The 26,745-nt window shown below is 38.5% G+C and overlaps 3 protein-coding genes and 1 pseudogene across 3 annotated transcripts in view; 3 read left to right on the top strand and 1 right to left on the bottom strand.

The window, feature by feature from the left end:
* hip1rb (huntingtin interacting protein 1 related b) overlaps nucleotides 1-9,613 on the bottom strand; it is a 33,532-nt gene extending 23,919 nt beyond the window's left edge. The window contains exon 1 of the mRNA XM_042488063.2: nucleotides 9,276-9,613. Within this exon, the coding sequence (XP_042343997.1) occupies nucleotides 9,276-9,368 (93 nt within the window). The 5' untranslated portion in view covers nucleotides 9,369-9,613. The remainder of the gene's footprint in view (nucleotides 1-9,275) is intronic.
* A 6,793-nt stretch (nucleotides 9,614-16,406) lies between these two features.
* Nucleotides 16,407-17,814, top strand: LOC121944130 (hydroxycarboxylic acid receptor 2-like). The gene is given in 2 exon segments (XM_042487816.2): nucleotides 16,407-17,324; nucleotides 17,327-17,814. Coding segments are annotated over 2 exon segments (969 nt in total). The 5' UTR covers nucleotides 16,407-16,441; the 3' UTR covers nucleotides 17,413-17,814.
* A 2,437-nt stretch (nucleotides 17,815-20,251) lies between these two features.
* On the top strand, nucleotides 20,252-21,944 carry LOC148189765 (hydroxycarboxylic acid receptor 3-like; annotated as a pseudogene).
* A 2,447-nt stretch (nucleotides 21,945-24,391) lies between these two features.
* Nucleotides 24,392-26,336, top strand: LOC121938342 (hydroxycarboxylic acid receptor 2-like). The gene has a single exon (XM_088076731.1). It carries the CDS (start codon nucleotides 24,702-24,704, stop codon nucleotides 25,671-25,673), a length of 972 nt encoding a protein of 323 aa, XP_087932857.1. The 5' UTR covers nucleotides 24,392-24,701; the 3' UTR covers nucleotides 25,674-26,336.
* The last annotated feature ends 409 nt before the right edge of the window (nucleotides 26,337-26,745 follow it).

Raw genomic sequence — 26,745 nt, 5'->3', positions numbered from 1 at the left:
ACTAATCCAACATACAGTTCAAGCATTAAATCAGCAACATCTTCAATCTCTGCCTCTCTTCCCAAATTATCTTCCTGCATAAAAACCCCTCTGGGTGTGAAACTATAATATCTACAAGTTGGACATACCATTAAATGACAGCAATAAGACTCAGCTTCGTGGTCTGACCCTCAAACACAGGCTCCATATCCTCCATATCACATTTTTGTTTGAGACCCGATCACATATCACAGCAGAGGCCCCTAATCCCACAAAACCCTATAAAAGCCTCTTTAATACATTACAAAACCTGAGAGTCGCCTCCACACTCCAAACCACACACACAACCACCAAAACATACATGGCCACACAACAAGGCACAGAGGGGCTTCTGTGGCGTTCAGAGTGAGTTTACTGGTTAATAGGAGACCCCCCTCCCTCCTCCTCCTCCTCCTCCTCCTGCCTGCTTCTGACGCAAATGAACTGCCAGTCCCTCGTTTACACAGCGCAAGTGTAGTGGGCTAGCATGGAGGCCTGTGTGACAATGAGGGGTTTGTTGGGGGAGGAAGGCCGACAGCTGGGGGAGAAGATTGGGTTGGATGGGGGCCGCGCTCTGGCACACAGAGCCTGGCACTGAGGCCTCAACAGATGGCCGCTGAGCAGGGAGGCTGCAGGGAGACTCTCACAGTACATGCAGAATGGCTGTCAGTCAGAGAGCGGCGAGGGAGCGGCGAGAGGGACGGAAAAGAGAAGGACACCCAGTGCAGGACGAGAGTTAGCCATCACTGTCCAAACATGATCACCAGCTAACAGGGCTGCACAGTTTGTTGTCTTTGCATTGCCAACTTTTGCAATACACACATTGTGACAGACTGATACTCAGGGATTTTTTGAGTTATGACAACTTTTCACACGATTTTTATGTTGCAGACGAATTTCCAATGTCTGAATAAAATCATGCTGGAGTTGGTGCGCACTCCTGTAATCACGATCATTTGGTGTAAGATGGTCGTAAAACTAAGTCTACTCTGAGCTGTCTAAATCAAACAAGTTTAACCCTTTGAAGCCTGGATTGACAAAAGTTTCTTGTTCCCTTTCACAAGCCTTTGACATCTCAGCAAATTTGTTTGATTTCTTTTGAATACATGGCTAAAAAGGCAGTTTTCTCCCACTAAAATACTGCAGATAACCAACTGAGGCTGGTGGCGAGCTGAAGCGACAATCCAAAATGTAAAGTTTGTACAAAAATACAGTTTGTCTTTGCGGATTCACGGATAATGATGCCGAGTTAACAAGAATGATGTCAACATATGACGCCTTTTATCTCGTCTTTCTAGTTTTGTGTTTTTTTGAACACATAAGGAATTGATAATATGTTATAATTCTCTAAGGGTATTTCAGCATAATATTTATCTCCAGGATTAGGATGGGAAATAATCAGAAAAATAAACAGAATATAGCTGTAGTCTTGCAAATAGTGGCTTTGCAAGTCCTTGCAAAATCTTACAGTGTGTAAGTAAAAACTTGAGAGTGCCAGACTAAAGTCTTTTTAAAGTCTTCCAGTATTAGTTTGCCTTATGTGTTGGTTGTTTTTGTTCAATAAAAGAATGTTGGAAATAATTTCCTATCCTTTTTTTAAATTTAACAAGCAATTGGTTGTATTTTATCACTAAAAGCTGCAGAAAACTGCATATTCTTTAATATCTGTTCATGTGTTGCGACAAATATCATTATTGGGATATTTAAGAACGTTATCACATATTTTCTTCATATCATGCGGCCCTGCCAGCTCGTGTGCTGTAATGCAGCTTTTTGGGAAGCAATAGCCGATTTCAGTGTCACTCGTTGGAGCACTCCAGTGTACATACCCTTTCATGCCCTTGCTCTAGGCTGTAGGAGAAGTAATGGGCACTGGTTGCATAGGGACCGAACTACACCAAAAAAACCCAAACAAATGAAACGAAGAAGAAAAGAAGAAAGAACGAAAAGAAAACGATGATCGTTCACAATTTCTTAGAGATCGAGGCAACTTCAAATGTAAATTTTATCCGATAAATCAACTTACAGTTCTAATTAATGTCAGCCTCTTTGATTACCTGCATATTTAACAGCTTATTATTTAACTGTAATCTTTCACTATAACTAAAAAAAGGCTCTGCTACCACACAACACAAAAACTCTATCAAGCCTCACATCAACCTACACGCAAGTCACACAAATGAACACAAACACAGATACCACTCCCTCAATGCCACGGTCAAAAGGTAAGTCAGACGAAATCCAAACTTTTTACTAACAGAGCATTTCCGTCCAAGCGCTCCGGACATGCTGACACTGCCGACTTCCCAACACGTTAGTGCTGCATCTGGTTGAAGCGTCAGTAAATCCTCTGACCAGCAGAGAGGAGAAGTGAGAGGGAGGGAAAGCCTGGACTAATCCCCGAGGCCTGCCATAAGGTCTATTGCCAGCTAGCATTTCTGTAGCGTCTCTGCGCTCCCGCCACAGTCCACAGCCACCACGCTGCATTAACACCTCCAACCTTGAGGCGTCTCTGCCTTACCTTGTCATCTCCTTTGCCTTTCAGCAGTGTGTCCATGTGCCTGGACATGGTGGTGTGGCAGAGTGTGTGGAGTTAATGAGGTCGAGGCATCAACGCTACACCTGAGCTGCTTTTCACTGGACATAATGCCCCGAGGCAAGAGCACTTATTGCAGGTCCTTATCAGCTTAATTCAACAGACTGCTGCTGGGCTCGGGCTGACAAGGTCACAAACAGACTTTAGCACAGCTCACACCTCTTAGCTGCATGTGGCGCTAACAAGAACGCTAACAATTCACCTGAGCAGTGTGTTAAGTCAGTGAAAGTGGTGACAGTCTCACAGATGAACCAGTTACAGTAAGCATTTAGATTTACAAAAAAAGTTCAATGTGCTTTTCGATCACTTTCACAACTTTTTCAGTTTAATAATCTTCCTCAGTTGAAATGGTTTTAAAAGATTATTCATACTTCGTATTGCTCATCTCTTCTCTCCATGCTGCTTCTTTCTCCCTTTTCTAATTAAACCAGCACAGCTTCTCCCACATCAACAAAGGCAATAATACGAACACACAAGCCCACACTGGATATTTTGCTCTCTGTCTGTCGTCAAACAGATGTATAAAAAGCACTCTTCCAGCCCACAAACAACACATGGTGTTCGTCTGATGTTCTGCAAAGTTGTAATCCCTCAGATTTACCGTCTGCTTTACTCTTAACGCAAAAATATGCCAATGGAATTTATCATGTGGAATAAAAAACATTGAGTTCATCAGATTAAATGGACACCTGGATATTTGGCTAAAAAATACATATCATTCAAAACAGTGATAAAAAATGTCATAAAACAGTGTGCTAAAAAAACAGTCACAAAATACATGTCATTTAAAAAAGCTATCACAAATGTCATAATATAGTATCTGATAGAAACATCATATAATATACCAAAAAAGTCTAGAAGTCATGCCAATATATTTTTTAATGTCATAGTATACAATGCAAAAAACAGTTTAAAAAAATACCTTTAATTAAAAAGGTGATTAAAAAAATGTAGTATTCTAGTATGCCAAAAAAAAAGGAAAAAAAGGTTTCCATGTACTATAAACACTGATGCCACATAAGATACATATTAAGTTATAAAATACAATGTTACTGATGAGACAATACATTGATCTGGATCGATATATTGATTCAGTGATAAATGATCCAATATTATCAGTGTACAGTGAAAATATCAATACATGGTCATATTTAAGATATGCCTATTTTCGACTGAGCCCGCCTCCTTCCGAAACATTCAAACTTTGCCAGAAGCTCAGCAGCAGGCAGATGACGGCAAGAAGCCAAGAAAAAAAACAATAAGGATATTTACCAATATCTTCTCACATCAGTGGCAGGCCATTGAATTAAATCAAATCGAAATTGTATCGTGGCAGACTTTGCAATAACAGCAAATATCGCATCATGTCCAAAGAATTAATATATCATATCCTGATAAAACTTGTAATTTACGCTGCTATGACTGACTTAATGGTACAAAAATTCTGTGCAACGATTCAACTGCGCAATATCCTTTTAATCTAATATTTAAATGTATTCTTACTAAACTATTCTTGTGTTTATATTTAACATATGATACACATACTTTTACACATTTCTAAGTCTTATTTTTAAATTGTGTTAAATATTGGTGCACACACATTGGACACATATTTTACATACCATATTTATTTTATCTACCACGTTTATATCTGAGCAGCTGCAACATATCGCAATTTCCTCCTAAGGATAAAAAAAAGTATGTCTGATTTTTTTTTTAAAAAGTCCTTTTCACATTCAGAGGATCAAACTCTCACGGAGGAGAAAATATGTCAACCGAGGATGAACTTAAAAAACAGTGAATGAATTAACTTAAACATGAATGGCTGCACAGACCGAGGTCATGTGTCATTTTTTGGTTGTGCCTAAGTTAATTATTAATAGTGCATCCACTAAAATATTCAACAAAAGATAAACTGTTCTTTAGCAGCCAGACTGTTTTTGGCCAGTTGGCTGAGCTGGTTAATTAGCTTGTGATTCACATGATGTTTATGGTTATGAGCAGCACAATATGCACAGTATGCTCAGTATGATGCAGTATTAACACTACTTTAACATTGGTCTATTTGCAGTGAAAATACAAGGATATTATGGCCATCATGAGCATATGTTTTGTAAATAATGCATGAGAATTACGTGTGTGCTTTGTGCTCAAAAGACTCGACTCTAAAAATGATTTAATAATGAGCATTTAAACACCTTGACAGAAAAGGTTCGAGGTGGAATCATAGCTTGAATATCCTCTTTGTTTGTTGACAAATGTTCATCTCTCTAGAAAAAAAATCTTCATTTAACACCTCAGCCTTTTTCATTTCAGTGTGAAACAATCATAACGGCGTGCTTTTAATTCTCTCTCTCTCTGCTCCCACTCAGTAGCTGTATTTACCCTCCGGTACTCCCATCCCCCTTTCCTCTCTCATGGGCGCTCACTCAGGCAACAGGAGTGAGAGAAAGCAAACACTGCACACACACACACACACACAGAGGACGCTGTGTGAGACATTTCACCTTGGTACCGAGGTCAACATAAAGAGAAGCGAACGCAGGAGAAAGGGAGTGAGAGTGAGGTGGTGCAGGAGTTTCAGTAAGAGCACCGGATGACTAAGCACTACTCAGAAACTCTGTGACGAGACAAAAATACAGAGTATAACAGAAAAATATGGGGCTCCCTCCTACACACAGCAGCCTTTTAACACAACAGGTTACATTTAAAAGGACACATTTAACCAACAGTTGCACAGTTTGCCATATTAAAGCAGCTCGGTCAGAACATGTGCAACTAGCTCACCAGTTTAGTCTCCAACAACACCAAACTGCTCGTAGTAAAATGCAAATTAGGAGGCGGAGAAAAGTCGTAGAATAATCAGGAGTCTTCCCCATACTGCCTACTTCATTTGTGTATTGGCCAGTGGATTCATTCAGCTCAGCAGTGGCACCCGACAGTCATTCATATAAACGAGCACCAGTTCAGAGCAGGTAATTTAACTGGTTTCACTCGATTGTGAACATGCGGTGAGTTTTGTTGAGCGTTTGTTGCACAGCATGGACACGGTGTCTACAGGTACCAGACACGTACCTTTAAGGCTTTGTAAAACCTTTTAAAGATCATTTTTAAACAAATTTAAAACAGATTTTTGGAAACATTATCACTTTCTTTCTCAACCATTACAGGTAGATCTAATTCTAAGACGTATGCATGCAGTACCTTACAGAAGTAGGTTTGACTTTGGTTATTTAAGTGAGGTAGATTAATCTACATTTCGCGAACAGGTAAATGCAGGTAAAAGGTAAAGAAAAAAGACTAAAAAAGGTTTAAAGATTTGTAACATCATATACCTTCACAAAAAAGAGCTTGACTCATTTTGACAGAAGAAATGATAAGATGGATAAATGATTTTATATAAGCTATCTGGGAAAATTAAGACCACACAAATTCAAATTTAAGACTATTTAATTACTTTTTAGACCTAAATAAAACGTTAAGATTTCTAAAGACCTGCAGACACCTTGGTGGAACCAGTAAAGCAACACCGCCTAGTTTTAAAACCAAAACTGTGGCTTCTTTTCACCATTTGCTGGTCTGATTAACAAATATGGTGCAACATTAAATTAGTAAATGCAGAGCTAGAAACAAGGAGTCTGGAGATTAATGTACAATTAAATGTTTCATGTTATATAGTGTAGCCATTTTATGATAAAGAAGGGAGCCAGGTGAAAGAGAAGCAGCGGTCCAAGCACCTCAGCTCCACCTCTCTACACGTGCTTCAAAAACAAATAAAACATTGACGGAGGAAAACACACCCAGCGGAGAAAAGGCTCAGCCCACTGTAGATCGTATTATACTCAAAGTGCTGCGAGTCTGAACTCTCAGGCAGCAGTTAAACAGTTTGTTTAGTTACTCAACCTCGTCTTACTCAATCTCCCGTTTCCAAGTCAGACTTGTGTGTGTGCTTCACTTGAAGCAGCAGCTGCAAGCTGGTTCATCTTTATAATAATAAATACATATTTTTCTTCTCACCTGCAGTTCTGTTTATCAGTCTAGATTGTTTTGGTGATAATTGTAGAGTGTTGGGGATATTGGACGGAGAAATGTCTGCCCTCTCTACGATACAATGGAACTAGATGGCACTCAGCTTGTGGTGCTCAAAGCGCCAAAAAAAACTCAAAAGTGCTGTCTTTTTCTAGAAATCATGTCATTTTATGTGGGATATATTTTCTTTCTAACAAACAATGCTATGCAACCGTATCAGAGTGCAGAGGGAAGCATGCATCTACTCAGGCTCATGCTCATAACAGCATGAGATGGAAACATAAACGGCGTCCTCCTCGGCTGAGCTGTAATGTGTGTATGGGTGGGTACACTATGTTGGTGGGTGGAGATTGAACAATCTCTATTTCTTTATTATTACTATTTCTTTTTTCTTTTCTCTTCGTCTCTGTCTCTTCTCCTCTGCATATGTATGGAAATACGCATTCACTCCCCATTTTATTTTATTTTTATTTTTGAATTATTTTAATGTATTTATGTATTTATTTTTTGTGCATATTTTTGGTGTGTTAAGTACATTGAGCTATATAAAAAAAGTCGACTCGACTAAGTTGGCTCAATAGACCCTGGCCTGCTTCTGTGCAGTGGTACAGTTGGTGGGTGTAGTTCTGTAGAAAGAAAATAGTTCCTACAAGAAACTGCTCACAATTAAGTCTGTGGATAATCTTGAGCAAATGGGTCATGATTTCTGGAAAAAGACATTGCTTTTGAGTTTTTAAAATACATAATGCCGAGTGCCATCGAGTTCAATTATTTTCAAGAGAAGACAGACATCTCTGCAGACTGATATATAGCACTACAGACAAGAGGATAAGTATAGATTTTGATTTGGGAGTGATATACTCCTTTAACAAATTTAAGCATTTTTTCAACAATGCTGTACACATTTTTAGTTTGTTACTCATGTATGAGGTTAAAGAGTTTGGTCTACTTGGCGGACGACAGCAGCGAGGTAACAGCCAGAGACCACAACGCACCTGTTGTTGCACAAAGAATGAGACAAACCTCATTCCTTCAGTGCTCAAAGGAAACTGATCCAGATTCCTCACCACAGTAATATCTCCACGTTAAAGCTAAGTGCTATATCCAACAAAGAAACAAATGTCCGTAAGGGAGGAAAGGTGGCCAAACAGGAAGGACTAGATCAGCATGATACCATTGGACCGACTTCAGTGAGGAATGAATGGTGTTTCTATACAGAGGAGCGCTGTGTGGACATGGCTGGCTTCTTATACGATTCATCTGAATTATGTTTAAACAGTCAAACCTCTCAGAATTGATAATTGAGCACATGTTTCTGAAACCTAATGTGAAATAATCAAGTTTATCCCATTTTTTTGTTTTACAATGAAGAAAAAATCTTACAGTAAGAGCCGCAGTTCGGCCAAATAATGAATGATAAGTAGCCTACTGTTTCTAAGATACACACACTTAAAAACAAACACACGCGCGCGCGCACGCACACGCTCACAAAGCATGTAGAGCGTCGTGCCATAGCTGGCTGCAGAGCTGCAGAGCTGGCCCTACTCATTATGAGCAGTTACTTAAGGTCCTCTGTTCTGGAAAATATATTTCTTAATGACAAAGAGAAAATAACAAAATAAAAACTCAATTACCTAAACAAAAACCAACATTTTTTTTTTTTTTGTCATCAAATAGGCCTACTGGAAAGAAAAAAGCTCAGAGACGGGCAAAATGGACAGCTATGGTGGGCTATGAAAGTAATTCACAAGCAGTGCTGAAAAGTTACATTTCCCCCTTTTACATTTAATTTAGGCTTAAAATTTCGCATATTTAAGGATGGGACCACTTGAGTGACAGGCTGTCTGCTGTCACCTATGGACCTCTCTATGAGCCGAGTCCTTAATAAAGCTTTTAATTGAATTGAATACCATGGAAATAGAGCATTTTTGGCTTCATGTACCATTGCGCAACTTTCATAGGAATGAATGCTGTATCTAGTTCTCTTAATACATCTATGGTCCAAATATGGTCTCTTCTTGCTCCAATAAAACAAGATGGCGAAAATGCCAAACTCGATTCTTCAACACCTGGATCCACAAACCAATGGGTGACATGTCGGCAGATATTTATTTTTCTTTAATGGTAATTTACTGCCCCCTACACAACAAACACTCCCAGGATATTGTGGTAAAATTTGTAGAGTTATAAACAAGTACTGTATTTACTGTTTTCTACTTCACAATTCTGCTGCTCACATTCTCACCTTTGTTTTTACATGCTTATTTGTACATTGTGTGTGCTAATATTTACAGTAGAGAAGTTGGTTCAGTGCCATGTGAATATGTTACAATGAAGGGAGCCCCCAAATCAAATCCTGCTCTGAGCCCACAAAAGTCTCTGGGCCGTCCCTGGCTGGCTGTACTTGGACATTTTTGTCCATCAGACAAAGGCCTTGGAGACATTTGATTCACGTATCAAACACTAATTCCCCAAGTCAAAGTGCTAATTTGAAATGTGGCCTATGCGGTACACAGAGATCCCGCATACACACACACACACATATAAACGGTCACCCGGTGAGAGCCACAGCAGGCCTGAATAAAGCGCAGTGTGCATTAACCCGCCGAGTCCCGGTGTGTTATATTTTTACCTGCTGCTTGTCAAAATGCTCCCTCTCCGCTCCGAGGTTGGCCTCAGTCCGCCTGGTTCTCACCCGAGACGGCACCTGTTTAATGCTGTTCATCCTCCTGTCTTCCCTAAGACGCTGTCAGCACGAGGACTAATTAAAACGAAACACACGGAAAAAGGTTGACAGGAAATATCAGCGGTTTCTTCTTCTTCTTCTATCTAGACTCCAGACTCTCTCTGTGAGCGCGAGGGACATCTCCAAACTGCAGCTTCATCGCGGGTGATGCATCGCGGCTGAAGGAGGAAGAGCAAGTGACGGTGTTTGCCTGCCTGCATTACGTGGACGGATCCTCCCCCAAGGTGGAGGAAATAATCATCATCATGTCTCCTGCAGACATGCTCCCACACACGCCTTTTTAACAGCTACATTTCCCTTATAATATTCTGCTTTGGGTTTTTTTTTTCTTGTTTGTTTGTTTTTTTTTGGCGCGCTTCTTTCTATCTCCTTCAACTGTGGGCAGTGACGTCACCCCAATGAAATGAAAACACATGAGGATTATTTCGGTGTTTTTTTCCCCCCGTGATTCTCCCTTAATCCCGAGATTGCATCTGCTTTTACAATAACAATCAAGTAGTGGTGACATTGACCAGAAAATGGAGCTCAGATTGAAATCAGTGAATGTGCCTTCATTTGACTGCTGTGACGAATGGAAATGTAGCCCATTACAATTTTACATTATTTTAAAGCAAGCAAGCAAAACTTTATTTATATAGCACATTTAATTACAAGTGGAAGCACAATGCGTTGTGAGCTTCAGGTTACAGGCTGATAATAAAGCCGTCAACTGACCAGAAAAGCAAATCACATCCGTTAAATAAGAATAAAAATTCATAAAATATTACAGATGAAGATTACACCAATAAGAGATACAAAGACATCATCAATAAGAACTGACAAAAAATGTTAAAATTAATTATAAGAAATACTATCATTGGACCATTAGAAGCGGATAATACAAAATTAAAATAAGCAATTGAACTAAAAATAGAATAAAAACAATAAACCTGCAAAAGTAAAGACATACCTGAGTTAAAAACCAACAAAAGGAATAAAACAGAATTAAAAAAAAAAAAAAAAACATTATTCACCACATCTAGTATAAACAATGTTTTGGCATTAAAGGGACAGCTCATGCCAAAATAAAAAAAAAGATACTAGTTTTTCATCTAACCTGTTTATATTAATCTAGATTGTTTTGGTGTGAGTTTCAGAGTGTTGGAGACATTGGCCGCAGAGATGTTTGCCTTTTCTGCAATATTATGAAACTAGATGGCACTCAATTTATGGTGCTGGAAGCCCCAAAAATACATTTAGTTAAATCAACAGCAAAGTCTCTTTCTAGAAGTTATCACCCAGTTAAGCAAAACCTTCTTGTGAGCAGTTTTATGTAGGACCTGTTTTATTTTGTAGCAAACTATAGCAGCCAACCGTATCATCGCACAGAGTAAAGCATGTAGCCTATATATGTATTAAGAGGGCAGGATACAGCATTGGAGGTTAGACCCTGCTCATTCCTATGAAAGGTGCTCTGTGGTGCATGAAGCCAAAAAAAAAGCTTTATTTCCTCGAAATTACCTGGATAATTGGCACTGCTTCTGCATCATTGGGCTCCTTTAGAGCAGGCGCATTAGAGACTTCCAACAGTGAGCCGTTTAACTCTGCTTTACATGTAAAGGGGATAAAATGAGTCATTTCACAGAGTTTATGATATTCAAAAATATGTATCAACTGGTTTACAGATGTCTTTTTCAATATCTAAGTCTATGGAGAAAAAGTCTTTGGGCCCCATCGCGTCGCTTGACGAACTCTGGAGATATAATTTAACTGTTTGACCATTATGAAAGTTGTCTTCAAACCCCGGCACACTTCCTGGGGGCCGGGTGCTTGCGTCCGTGAGTAAGTGTATGCTTCTTTGTGCGCAATGATACAATATGCAGGTTTAGTTCAGTAGATAGTTCCTACATGAAACTGCTCACAAAAAGGTCTGTTGATTATCTTCAGTAAGCGCGTCATGATTTATGGAATGAGACATTGCTGTTGAGCTTTTCAATTTATTATTTATTTTTTTGCCACTTTGAGCACCACAAGCCGAGTGCCATCTAGTTCTATTATATAGTAGAGAAGGCAAACATCTTTACGACCGATATCTCCAACACTCTGCAACTCACACTAAAACAATCTAGATTGATAAACAGCATCACAGGTAAGAGGAAAATTAGGTATTTTTGATTTTGGGGTTAATTGTCCCTTTAAAGCAAAGACTAATACTGTAAATTAATTTATTTGGCCGGTGTTGTTGCAAATCCCCTGAGATGTATAGGCAAAAAATGCAAACAATGCTGGTCCTCTAAAACAAAATTAACAATGTTCAAAACGTCTCTAGTCTGCTTTAGTTGGCTGTAAAAAGTCAGCAATGGATCAGTGATTCTAATTCATTTGGTTCTGCTCATTTATATCCTTTCTGTTGTTTAATAAAGGACATCAGTAAATGATATTGGATTTACTTTTGTGTTTTTCTCATTCAGTGTGGAGCTTCTTGCTGTGCCCAACTCTCCTTGACTTGACTGAAAAAATCATATGATCTGAGGTACGGGGAATAACCTGTTTTGTTTGTCTCAATCACGACTTCCTTGCTCTTTTATTATTTCACAGATTCAGTCAAAACCTTCAGATACGACTCAAACAAGAAACATACAAAGTCAACAGTATTGCATTCAAAAAGTGGAAAATACAACATGAGGACCAACACTTCAGCTGTGACTTATGAACATTTCAGCCTCTGTCTGCATTTCAGTCCTCTTCAAGGTTGTAGGACTGGAATTTCATGTTGGTTGCGTCGGGTGGAGTGCTGACCATGATGTTTTGTTCCTAAGTATGCAGGTGAAGGAAACACAAGGGGCTGATGGGACAACAGGAGAAGGGAACAAAAGGATGTGTTTGCCCTGCAGGCTGAACTGGCTCTTTCACATATTTCCGCATGCTCTGAACATGGCACACACACTTTTAACCAGTCTCTGAACTGGCAGGTCCCGACTCAAATGCATGTATACTGAGTTTGTGACTGATAAGTCATGTGGGAATAAATCAATGAACTGTTGCATGGGTCTTTGTACGGTAATCACAAAGCTTTTCCCCACTCTTCATTTTGGGTGTTGACTGTGTTAACATTTTTTAAAATTGTTGTGTACAGCACTATTAATTGCTTTTGTATGAAAGGTTTCGCCATAAAAAAACATTCATATTCATAATGCTCATACCCCAACAGAACATGGCTCAAAGGCACATTCAACTAATGTTGATGTCTTTATTAAGTATATTTGTCAGATCAGATAGCCCATGTTAAGTCTGAGTTAAGTGTCAATCGGTTTTACTGTACTGCATGTTTATTTATTACGTATAGACTCCTCTGCAGATTTAGTCAAACCTTTATGTTGACGCCATGGCTCTAACACTTAAATAAAAAAATACACTCGTCTTGTCTTTTAACTAATGTCTTAAAATTAGTACTGCCTCACAACTTTCCTTATGGCCACTTTAAGAGGAATGATCCCTCAAAATTGACTCATCCTACTTCACAGGAGGCAGTTAAAACACCTGGCAAAAGCAGCATTATCAGATATTATCCACTAGACAGCAGTAGAGGTTAACAAACTGAGTGAGCTCATATCCCATTTCAGCCTGTTGTAGCCTCTGATGATTAAATTATGTTCATGGAAGAACCAGTTAATTCTCTACGCATCAGTGGCCCATTCTACATGACTAATTGACATTTTTAATTATAAACGAAAAAATCAGTCGTCACAGCCTTTATCATACAGCAGAACACAGACTACATTGCCATCTCATTTTCATAACTTCCTCATTATTTCTAAAGCATTTTCCTGGTAAAGTATTGAATTTAAATCTCATGTAAAAACGGATCCTTCTTTTGTGATTTTTTTCTTTATCTGCAAAATCAATAGATAAATTCCCATGATTTTTTCTCGTAGAAGCACAGCAGTAATATATATTGAAAAACTGTCCACATCATACATTTAACAAAAGTCATAATGTTGTCTTACACCACCCACCAGACCATCCTTAAAACTTCCACACTTCACCCACTACCACCGCCAAAAGTGGAAGAAAGCATTTCAAACTCCACAAATGAGTATTTTTGCCAATATCTACACATGTAAAAGAGTACAAGTACATACACACACATTCAAGCAGCCAACACAAAACCACATATGCACACACCATCTATCTAGACACGAATTTAAAGTCATCCATGATGTGTTAACCTCTGCTCTGCCAAACAAAACATGAAGTGCAACATGGTATTTTACATGTTTATCCACCTCAGCAGTGTGCTTGAAGAAAGCTGATATTGACAGATGATATACACTCAGGAAGAAGATGTGCACATGCACACATGCACGTACGCACGTACGCACGTACGCACGCACGCACGCACACACACACACACACACACACACACACACACACACACACACACACTTTTCCTGATAATCAGACTGAATTATCATTTTGTTTCACTTTATCATTGTTTCACTTTGTTGTTTCTATTTGAATTGACCACTGATGCTATTTGTTCAAATGTGGTCACAGTCCTCAGACGCCTTCACTTTGTCTTATCTGGTGTCATTATAGACTTGAATCTTATATGACTTTGTCACTTTATAGGCTCAAAACGATCTCTTTACACCTCACACAGCTGCAATGTTTTAAAATGCTGCAGCTTACTTGTACGATTCATCTATTTTATTTTTTTAAATTTCATGATTAAGTTATTTCTATGTACTCTATATTTTGTATTTAAAAGTTATTTTTTATTGAATTGCCTTGTTGACCCGGCTATGTCTGTCCATTCTGTCTATTTTCATGTGTCATATGCATATGTCAAAATCCTTAGTATAAAGCACCTTTTGCTGTATTTCTTGTACTAAAGATGCCATATAAATAATGTGTATTATTCTTCAATAATACCCACAGCATTGAGGCAGTACACACATCTACAAAAGTAAGAACAAAACACAAAAACACAGACAAACAAATGAAATGCAGACATTAATTGATATATTCAGACTTTTTATTCAGTGATTTGTGTGCATGTTGGAGTGCACTAGTATGCTGGGACCCTCAGGTTAGCCCATTGCCCCCCAGTCATGAACAGTATTTTCTTGCATCATCACAGGGAGAGTCCAAAGTGTCGACGTGAAGCTTTTGGTCAGCCACTGAGCAGCGCCCTGGAAGGGTCTTGCATTTTCCTCACGGCATGATGCCGCCACCTTTGCCTTTGCTGTGGTGTCTGTTTTCTTCAGTCATAGCTTGCCTGATCCGGCCACAATATTCTTTTTTAGTCTCCTCAAAGTGGTGAAAAACACCAGTGTGACATCTGGCTTATTGCGGCCGCTGCAGTTTCTCAAACATCACACGCACAGCTGAGCAAGACCTGCCTTTGTAGATTAAAACTGACTTTTTTTTTGGAGGGGTGTGGTAAAAAGTGCACACAGGTTTTTGCTTGTATTACTGGTTATTATACAAATATTTTTAAATTTATTCCATTGCAGCAAAATGAAGCAAAAGTGAAGAGACTAAAAGTCAGAACAGATAATTTACATACCAGCCACAAACAACAGTTTCTCCCCGACCCTTAATGCTTTTACTTGAAATAAGAAGTTGACTTAATATGCTGTAATGGGTGCTAATTCCACATAACGGGCCCTGTAGCTCTTAATGTTTTTTTTTTTTTGTTTTGTTTTTTACTGCAAAAAAGTGTATTAACTTCCACGAAGTTGTACCACACAAAAGTGATTACAGACTAACAACTTTAGAATCATGCAATAAGATAAATAATTCATGAGTTCATTTACCTCCTGAACAGTGATATATCTCTAAAATACTTGTTACACCTTGAAAAACATCAAATATAAGCCTAGTCCCAAGTAGATACCCAGTCCTTCATTATTTTGACAAATAAAGGCCTGTCTCCATTAGAGGCTTGATCTGGTTACCATGCAGTTCATTTTTGTACAGGTTCTTTAGATGTATAAAAACCAGGTTGTTGGCTACCTGCTGGAAATAAAGTTAGTTAGCTGCTAAGATAACACATACAAATATTAATGTTTAAACTTTTGCCAACGGGGACATGCTACACACACGGTTAGTTTGGTAAGATTCTCTAAAATTCACAATCATTCAGCTGATGTTACTGAAACCATGACAGTTTGATTGTATTTTTATCTTTGCTAATCAACCCGTTTTATGTGAAAGGAATTAAAAGTACATGCCATATAGACGCCTGTCACAAATACAAGCCAGTTGAATTCAGTGTTTTAAGAAAATAATAGTCCGGGATACTAATTGAGGTTTGAACGGTCTGAACCTTCTAGGTCCCTCAGGACATCTGGGTCCGGCCCACTGACCGTCCCCAAGAGCAAAAACAAAACATAGTGAAGCAGAGTTTTGTTATCATGCAGAGCAAGCCTGGAGTGACCCCCCCCCGACGATGTTAGACAAGCCCCGACTCTGACCACTTTTAAGCCAAGGCTAAAAAACTTTTCTACACTGCCTTCTCCACCTAGAAATGACTGCAAACTTATTTTTAAACTTGATTTTAAATCCTTTAAAATAATCATTTTATCTTTGCATCTCTTGTCTGCACTTTTATCTATTTTTAATGACTTTTATTAAAAAAAAGTAAATCATTTAGTTATTAAATTTCACCTACCTCTTAACTCTTTTATTGTAAATCTGTATCCTTTACTATGTTTTATATCTTATTGCCCTTTAATTGAATTTCCCTGTTTTGTGAAATGTAAATAAATTTGTTTGCCTGATAATTTTTTTTGCTCAAGCTTTGAATGCAAAATGTTCAATAGGTTTCTATTAAATACGGTGCTGTGAACTGATAATGTCATCCTTTTTTAGCTTTCTTGATAAATACATCTAGAAGATAACTTCTGTGTGTTAACACTCAATGAAAAGCAGAAGCACTGAACTTCCTGTAAGTGCAAAAACCACAGACACTTTTCTCGGTTAGATGTTTCCCTTTTAAGAATACAGACAGACCTCAAAGGGCTATTTCTCTGATCTGCAGCCAGCGAGACAGCACGTAACTCAACATGAAATGCTATTTCAATGGAACTCTGCTGAACAGTGTGCTCCCTCCACTGTTGGTGACAGAGTTCATTTTGGGAGTCCTTGGGAATGGTTTGGCTCTCTGGATCTTCTGCTTCCACCTGAAGCCCTGGAAGAGCAGCACGGTGTTACTCTTCAATCTGGCGCTGGCTGATTTTCTGCTCAACATGGCTTTGCCTTTTCGTGCCAGCTACTACATCTCTGGGATCGTGTGGAAGTTTGGAGGCGCTCTGTGCAACATCTGCCTCTTCATGTTGGCCATGAACCGCAGTGGAAGTACCATTTTCTTGATGGTTATAGCTGTGGACCGGTACATGCGTGTGGTGCATCCCCATCATCCCATCAACTCTCTGAGTATCTCCAAAGCCATGTGCGGAGCACTTGTACTCTGGGTGATCACCATCTCAATGACAGCTCATGTCTTCACTCTGAAACACAACACAACCTACTGCGAGAGCTTCTTGATTGACACTGAACCCTACCGCAATCTGAGCTGGCACAAGTTTGAGTTTATCTTTTCCTTCTTTGTGCCTCTGTTTGTGATTCTCTACTGCACCTTCCAAATTATCGCACACCTGAGAAGGAGAAAGCTGGACCAGAATGCAAAGATTAAGAAAGCCTTGATCTTCATTGCAGTTGTGGCGGTGATCTTCATCATTTGCTTCCTTCCGAGCAACATCACGCAGCTGCTGATCTGGATCAAGACCAAACAAGCAGCTAACACCCTCCCTGAATCTGAAGTCTGCCCTGCTCTGGAAGACCTCACCAGCACCTTTTACATCACCATCAGCCTGACTTATCTCAACAGCATGTTGGACCCTGTGGTTTACTACTTCTCCAGCCCGGCCTTCAAGAACATCTGCAGGAAGCTCTTCATCTGTCCCAAGTGGACACTGTGGACAGTGTAGAGAAGAAAACCAGAGACACAGGCTCCCAGTCGCTCAGCCAGCTGTGATCACAAAATCCAGCAAAGAGTTAAGAGATGCAGCTAAAATTCAGATAAAAGGTGAAATGTTTTTTGAAGGTTATTATCTAACTTAAGCCAAAAATATGCTATTTTTACCTTTCTCACACAGTAGTTATTCAGTGTATATTGATTGCACTTTTAAATGAATAGTACCGCCTTTGCAAAACATGTATTATTTTAACATTGATCATTTTTACTTTAGTATATATTAACTAAATTTTTCTACTTTTTACTATTCTAAAGCTTTAAAATAATTTATGTACTTAATGTTTTGTCCTTTTAACCTGATGTTTTCATATTTATTACATCACATGAATAAAGCAAAATCTTGTCATTTTGAGAAAACTGTATAATTATGGCCATAAACATAATAAATAAATTTAAACAATGGTGGATGGCTTGTATTGTCTTTTTATCTTATTTTTGTTTTCAATATTTTTTTAAATTTATTTGTTTTTTGCAATTTAGATAAACTATATGGCCATGTGGGACATGAGATACATGAAAATTATGGCTACCACACTCTATCTTTTCATGTCGACATTTCATATATTAATTTCCTACATTCAGGTGAATATCATGTAACAAATTGTACATTTTCTGCATCAGTTTATGGTTTAAATGTCTTATCTTTAGTCAAAATAAAAGCTCTTTGCTACTTTCATGTTTTTATTGTGAGGGACAAATGCACATCCCACTTCTTGAGCGGGACGTGTCCCCCGCTGACCCCTGCAGTCTAACACCTATGCCTTTACATGCTGTGCTGCTGCACATGGAGAATTAAAATATTTCTTGGAGGATGCGAAAGTTTTATGAGAGAACACGAAAGTTTCACAGAAGAAAGTGAAAGTATTCACCTTTTTCCCCTCATCTGTTTTTTGTCCCGAGTGTCAAAAATTGAGCACCACAGAGCAGAGAAATGAGGAGTTCATATTTAAATAATTGTATTAGATTCAAATGTGCACCAGTTTGGTCAAATTGGCCTTCTTTCCTATACATCCATTTTTTAATTATTTTTTTTAAAGTAAGAATATATAATATGAAATGTGGATGTTAGCTTGTTATTTGTGTCCTTATTAAAAATAGTTAATAGTTTTTCACCTACTTGGTTCACTGACTTTATTCATATGAGTAAGTGAATAGTGAGACATGCAACTATGTTTTGTTTACAACCATAATTTGAGCAGCTGATATTTGCTTTCTGATGACCTCTTTGATGCTGTTCATAGATCTCAGTTTAGATGATATAGTTCATAAATATGGTACACACAGCATGACATAAATAAACACATGACTCTTAAAACCACAAAAAACGCCTACATTTAGACGGTTTCCTGATGCAGACAGCAATCAAAGGGTTATTAGCCTTTTGTGTAAATATCAGTTGACTAGCATGCATTTAAAAACCTCAATTAAAAAACAGATTCATACAAACACATTTGAAAAACATATATCTAATGCACATTTACACTAAGCAGTACAACTAATAGAGAAAATTACCATCAACAATTAAAACTTATTGGCAGGTTTTGAAAACTCTCTATTTTGCACAAAACTAATTTGTTTGTTATTCCACTCAGTCTGCTCGTTGCCATAATATGATTTCCATTCATGCTCTTCAGTTATGCCACACAAAGGGCAGCTGGGCGTGACTCAGTAATACACAAAACTCCTGACGCAATAATTACAAAGTAACTACACTACCATGTAGTAACTGAATCTCAGACCTTACATTGCAGACATTTGTGAATGACATGCACTGTAAGACTCTCATTTAAACCCAAACACAGACACTAATTTAAAAAACAACATTTCAGTCATTTCAGGCTTTTTTCAGGCAAATTTCAAGTTAGCTCACACTGGCTGACAGGTGGCTCTGAGCTGGTTGTATCTACAACTCTGTTGAATTAAACTGAGGTGTGGTCCTTCCTCTGCCTCTGAATCAAACAGGAAGCATCTTCTTGATGTGCAGAGTGTACCATTAACCGGTGACCACATCACCACCCCGCACCTCACAGATCAGCCTTTACTAAATATATGCCAAACCTCGAGATCAGCTTCAACTATTCACTTTTGAATAGCATCTTTTGCTCAGCAAACTTTTTCTGTAAAAGGAACAAAGTCCGCTACCTGATCACCAATTCATGGTTAATTCAGCAACAAAACATTAATTTCTAGTTTTAAAATATTATGTTTTAGTGTATGATTTATTGTTTTTTTGCTGTACTTTCTTTCTACCCTATTGTTCTAATCGCCGAGTTTCCCAAACTCCTTTCTAATGGCAGGTGCCAAAACTAACATCTGCTGTAAACACTATATCTGCATCAAACAACTGTTTTTAGTAAATGAGCTCCACACATAATAATAAAACACACAGAGCTGAATATCCTCGAATTATTCTGAATCATATTCTTCTCTGTGAGCAGAAATCAAGCCAGACAAAGAGATCATGAACTTGACAGCTTAGTTCAGACAAGCCTCAGCGTTTTAACCTGCTTCCTCACAGAAATATCATGTGTGTACTTGTACGACTACATAAAGGACACTCTGTCAAAGTTGTCAGAAAAATAGCCCTCAAATGTGGTCACCTAATATCGATTCAAGAATTATCAGCGTGGCATCATCTTTGGATTGGTCAACTCAAGGACAATCCCTTATTAGGAATTGTTTTTCTCTTCTGGGTGTCCTGTTGAACAAAATCATAGATACCACACATCCACGCCCTTTTGACCCACATCCATTCCGCACATCTCCTCCTCTTATCTCCACATATCAAGTTCTCCTGACATCATGCTTTCACTCACACTACTGACCCCAAAGGTTAGATTATCATACAGAACGTTAAACTGTTATCCAGAACATTGAGTTATTGCGATAATATATCTTGTCTTCTTGTAAGGAATAAACATGACCATATAAGGAATAAAACAAGAAATAAGGAATGAACATGAACATGAACATTGCATCATATACTTACATACTCCAATAATTAAAATTCAATGAAAAGCAGAAGCACTGAACTTCCTGTAAGTGCAAAAACCACAGACACTTTTCTCGATCAGATGTTTCCCTTGTAGGAATACAGGCAGACCTCAAGTGGCTATTTCTCTGATCTGCAGCCAGCGGGACAGCACGTATCTCAACATGAAATGCTATTTCAATGGGACTCTGCTGAACAGTGTGCTCCCTCCACTGTTGGTGACAGAGTTCATTTTGGGAGTCCTTGGGAATGGTTTGGCTCTCTGGATCTTCTGCTTCCACCTGAAGCCCTGGAAGAGCAGCACGGTGTTACTCTTCAATCTGGCGCTGGCTGATTTTCTGCTCAACATGGCTTTGCCTTTTCGTGCCAGCTACTACATCTCTGGGATCGTGTGGAAGTTTGGAGGCGCTCTGTGCAACATCTGCCTCTTCATGTTGGCCATGAACCGCAGTGGAAGTACCATTTTCTTGATGGTTATAGCTGTGGACCGGTACATGCGTGTGGTGCATCCCCATCATCCCATCAACTCTCTGAGTATCTCCAAAGCCATGTGCGGAGCACTTGTACTCTGGGTGATCACCATCTCAATGACAGCTCATGTCTTCACTCTGAAACACAACACAACCTATCAAGTAGAGCTTCTTGATTGACACTGAACCCTACCGCAATCTGAGCTGGCAAAAGTTTGAGTTTATCTTTTCCTTCTTTGTGCCTCTGTTTGTGATTCTCTACTGCACCTTCCAAATTATCGCACACCTGAGAAGGAGAAAGCTGGACCAGAATGCAAAGATTAAGAAAGCCTTGATCTTGATCGCAGTTGTGGCGGTGATCTTCATCATTTGCTTCCTTCCGAGCAACATCACACAGCTGCTGATCTGGATCAAGACCAAACAAGCAGCTAACACCCTCCCTGAATCTGAAGTCTGCCCTGCTCTGGAAGACCTCACCAGCACCTTTTACATCACCATCAGCCTGACTTATCTCAACAGCATGTTGGACCCTGTGGTTTACTACTTCTCCAGCCCGGCCTTCAAGAACATCTGCAGGGAAGCTCTTCATCTGTCCCAAGTGGACACTGTGGACAGTGTAGAGAAGAAAACCAGAGACACAGGCTCCCAGTCGCTCAGCCAGCTGTGATCACAAAATCCAGCAAAGAGTTAAGAGATGCAGCTAAAATTCAGATAAAAAGGTGAAATGTTTTTTGAAGGTTATTATCTAACTTAAGCCGAAAATATGCTATTTTTACCTTTCTCACACAGTAGTTATTCAGTGTATATTGATTGCACTTTTAAATGAATAGTACCGCCTTTGCAAAACATGTATTATTTTAACATTGCACATTTTTACTTTAGTATATATTAACTAAATTTTTCTACTTTTTGCTATTTTAAAGCTTTAAAATAATTTATGTACTTAATGTTTTGTCCTTTTAACCTGATGTTTTCATATTTATTACATCACATGAATAAAGCAAAATCTTGTCATTTTGAGAAAACTGTATAATTATGGCCATAAACATAATAAATAAATTTAAACAATGGTGGATGGCTTGTATTGTCTTTTTTATCTTATTTTTTGTTTTCAATATTTTTTTAAATTTATTTGTTTTTTGCAATTTAGATAAACTATATGGCCATGTGGGACATGAGATACATGAAAATTATGGCTACCACACTCTATCTTTTCATGTCGACATTTCATATATTAATTTCCTACATTCAGGTGAATATCATGTAACAAATTGTACATTTTCTGCATCAGTTTATGGTTTAAATGTCTTATCTTTAGTCAAAATAAAAGCTCTTTGCTACTTTCATGTTTTTATTGTGAGGGACAAATGCACATCCCACTTCTTGAGCGGGACGTGTCCCCCGCTGACCCCTGCAGTCTAACACCTATGCCTTTACATGCTGTGCTGCTGCACATGGAGAATTAAAATATTTCTTGGAGGATGCGAAAGTTTTATGAGAGAACACGAAAGTTTCACAGAAGAAAGTGAAAGTATTCACCTTTTTCCCCTCATCTGTTTTTTGTCCCGAGTGTCAAAAATTGAGCACCACAGAGCAGAGAAATGAGGAGTTCATATTTAAATAATTGTATTAGATTCAAATGTGCACCAGTTTGGTCAAATTGGCCTTCTTTCCTATACATCCATTTTTTAATTATTTTTTTTTAAAGTAAGAATATATAATATGAAATGTGGATGTTAGCTTGTTATTTGTGTCCTTATTAAAAATAGTTAATAGTTTTTCACCTACTTGGTTCACTGACTTTATTCATATGAGTAAGTGAATAGTGAGACATGCAACTATGTTTTGTTTACAACCATAATTTGAGCAGCTGATATTTGCTTTCTGATGACCTCTTTGATGCTGTTCATAGATCTCAGTTTAGATGATATAGTTCATAAATATGGTACACACAGCATGACATAAATAAACACATGACTCTTAAAACCACAAAAAACGCCTACATTTAGACGGTTTCCTGATGCAGACAGCAATCAAAGGGTTATTAGCCTTTTGTGTAAATATCAGTTGACTAGCATGCATTTAAAAACCTCAATTAAAAAACAGATTCATACAAACACATTTGAAAAACATATATCTAATGCACATTTACACTAAGCAGTACAACTAATAGAGAAAATTACCATCAACAATTAAAACTTATTGGCAGGTTTTGAAAACTCTCTATTTTGCACAAAACTAATTTGTTTGTTATTCCACTCAGTCTGCTCGTTGCCATAATATGATTTCCATTCATGCTCTTCAGTTATGCCACACAAAGGGCAGCTGGGCGTGACTCAGTAATACACAAAACTCCTGATTAATAATTACAAAGTAACTACACTACCATGTAGTAACTGAATCTCTGACCTTACATTGCAGACATTTGTGAATGACATGCACTGTAAGACTCTCATTTAAACCCAAACACAGACACTAATTTAAAAAACAACATTTCAGTCATTTCAGGCTTTTTTCAGGCAAATTTCAAGTTAGCTCACACTGGCTGACAGGTGGCTCTGAGCTGGTTGTATCTACAACTCTGTTGAATTAAACTGAGGTGTGGTCCTTCCTCTGCCTCTGAATCAAACAGGAAGCATCTTCTTGATGTGCAGAGTGTACCATTAACCAGTGACCACATCACCACCCAGCACCTCACAGATCAGCCTTTACTAAATATATGCCAAACCTCGAGATCAGCTTCAACTATTCACTTTTGAATAGCATCTTTTGCTCAGCAAACTTTTTCTGTAAAAGGAACAAAGTCCGCTACCTGATCACCAATTCATGGTTAATTCAGCAACAAAAACATTAATTTCTAGTTTTAAAATATTATGTTTTAGTGTATGATTTATTGTTTTTTTGCTGTACTTTCTTTCTACCCTATTGTTCTAATCGCCGAGTTTCCCAAACTCCTTTCTAATGGCAGGTGCCAAAACTAACATCTGCTGTAAACACTATATCTGCATCAAACAACTGTTTTTAGTAAATGAGCTCCACATAATAATAATAAACACACAGAGCTGAATATCCTCGAATTATTCTGAATCATATTCTTCTCTGTGAGCAGAAATCAAGCCAGACAAAGAGATCATGAACTTGACAGCTTAGTTCAGACAAGCCTCAGCGTTTTAACCTGCTTCCTCACAGAAATATCATGTGTGTACTTGTACGACTACATAAAGGACACTCTGTCAAAGTTGTCAGAAAAATAGCCCTCAAATGTGGTCACCTAATATCGATTCAAGAATTATCAGCGTGGCATCATCTTTGGATTGGTCAACTCAAGGACAATCCCTTATTAGGAATTGTTTTTCTCTTCTGGGTGTCCTGTTGAACAAAATCATAGATACCACACATCCACGCCCTTTTGACCCACATCCATTCCGCACATCTCCTCCTCTTATCTCCACATATCAAGTTCTCCTGACATCATGCTTTCACTCACACTACTGACCCCAAAGGTTAGATTATCATACAGAACGTTAAACTGTTATCCAGAACATTGAGTTATTGCGATAATATATCTTGTCTTCTTGTAAGGAATAAACATGACCATATAAGGAATAAAACAAGAAATAAGGAATGAACATGAACATGAACATTGCATCATATACTTACATACTCCAATAATTAAAATTCAATGAAAAGCAGAAGCACTGAACTTCCTGTAAGTGCAAAAACCACAGACACTTTTCTCGATCAGATGTTTCCCTTGTAGGAATACAGGCAGACCTCAAGTGGCTATTTCTCTGATCTGCAGCCAGCGGGACAGCACGTATCTCAACATGAAATGCTATTTCAATGGGACTCTGCTGAACAGTGTGCTCCCTCCACTGTTGGTGACAGAGTTCATTTTGGGAGTCCTTGGGAATGGTTTGGCTCTCTGGATCTTCTGCTTCCACCTGAAGCCCTGGAAGAGCAGCACGGTGTTACTCTTCAATCTGGCGCTGGCTGATTTTCTGCTCAACATGGCTTTGCCTTTTCGTGCCAGCTACTACATCTCTGGGATCGTGTGGAAGTTTGGAGGCGCTCTGTGCAACATCTGCCTCTTCATGTTGGCCATGAACCGCAGTGGAAGTACCATTTTCTTGATGGTTATAGCTGTGGACCGGTACATGCGTGTGGTGCATCCCCATCATCCCATCAACTCTCTGAGTATCTCCAAAGCCATGTGCGGAGCACTTGTACTCTGGGTGATCACCATCTCAATGACAGCTCATGTCTTCACTCTGAAACACAACACAACCTACTGCGAGAGCTTCTTGATTGACACTGAACCCTACCGCAATCTGAGCTGGCAAAAGTTTGAGTTTATCTTTTCCTTCTTTGTGCCTCTGTTTGTGATTCTCTACTGCACCTTCCAAATTATCGCACACCTGAGAAGGAGAAAGCTGGACCAGAATGCAAAGATTAAGAAAGCCTTGATCTTGATCGCAGTTGTGGCGGTGATCTTCATCATTTGCTTCCTTCCGAGCAACATCACGCAGCTGCTGATCTGGATCAAGACCAAACAAGCAGCTAACACCCTCCCTGAATCTGAAGTCTGCCCTGCTCTGGAAGACCTCACCAGCACCTTTTACATCACCATCAGCCTGACTTATCTCAACAGCATGTTGGACCCTGTGGTTTACTACTTCTCCAGCCCGGCCTTCAAGAACATCTGCAGGGAAGCTCTTCATCTGTCCCAAGTGGACACTGTGGACAGTGTAGAGAAGAAAACCAGAGACACAGGCTCCCAGTCGCTCAGCCAGCTGTGATCACAAAATCCAGCAAAGAGTTAAGAGATGCAGCTAAAATTCAGATAAAAAGGTGAAATGTTTTTTGATGGTTATTATCTAACTTAAGCCGAAAATATGCTATTTTTACCTTTCTCACACAGTAGTTATTCAGTGTATATTGATTGCACTTTTAAATGAATAGTACCGCCTTTGCAAAACATGTATTATTTTAACATTGCACATTTTTACTTGGTTAATTCAGCAACAAAAACATTAATTTCTAATTTCTGTGTACTTGTGCAACTACATAAAGGAACTCTTTCATTAGATGTGAAAGTTGTCAGAAAAATAGCCCTCAAATGTGGTCACTTAATATCGATTCAAGAATTATGAAAAATTTGTACTCAGGCAGATTACTTTACCAAAGTGTAAGTAATACATTTTTTACATCCAAAAATAAAAAATAAAGTAATGTCAATGTTAAGAAATGCATCTACTTTAGGGGTGTCTGAAATCGTATTACACGATTCATTAAGGAACAAGTGTGGTAAATGTATTCTAATGTTTACAATTTCAGGTAATATTTAATATATAAATGTTTCGACCTCTCTGTTGTGTTGGGGGTAATATTAACCATGAAAGGAGTACAGCCTACAAAACATTTCCGTACTTTATTTGTGTGCATGCATCAAAAGCACAAACCTCAAACACAAATTGGCAATAAATTAGCAATCTAGCTACTTTTTTCAAATTGACATTCAGGTTTGTTTGTTTTTTTTATCTCAATGACATGAACTGATTTCATTTTAAGACTCTTAAAATGGTAGTGGTTTATTTTAAACTGCAAATTGTCATAAAATGTTCCTCGTCCTGTTTGTTTACCAGCTATAACAAAGTACACATAAGGGACTGTTGATTATTTATGAGAGAGGAGGGGGGGGATACTATATGGGGGAGCCACTTCAAAAACCTTTTAAAGCACCAGGGAGGAATTATGTTTTTTTATTTGGCTAAGAGGAGGTCCAATCAACTTTGAATGGTCGTGTGAAAGGCATGTTTTCTTTAAAAATCTCCACGATCACACCATTAATCACAGCCAGAGACTGTGAAA

Source organism: Plectropomus leopardus, chromosome 4 (assembly GCF_026936395.1).
Source record: "Plectropomus leopardus strain MGB_pleo_1.0 chromosome 4, ASM2693639v1, whole genome shotgun sequence".
NCBI lineage: Eukaryota > Metazoa > Chordata > Actinopteri > Perciformes > Serranidae > Plectropomus > Plectropomus leopardus.
This window is presented reverse-complemented; position numbering and strand designations above follow the sequence as displayed.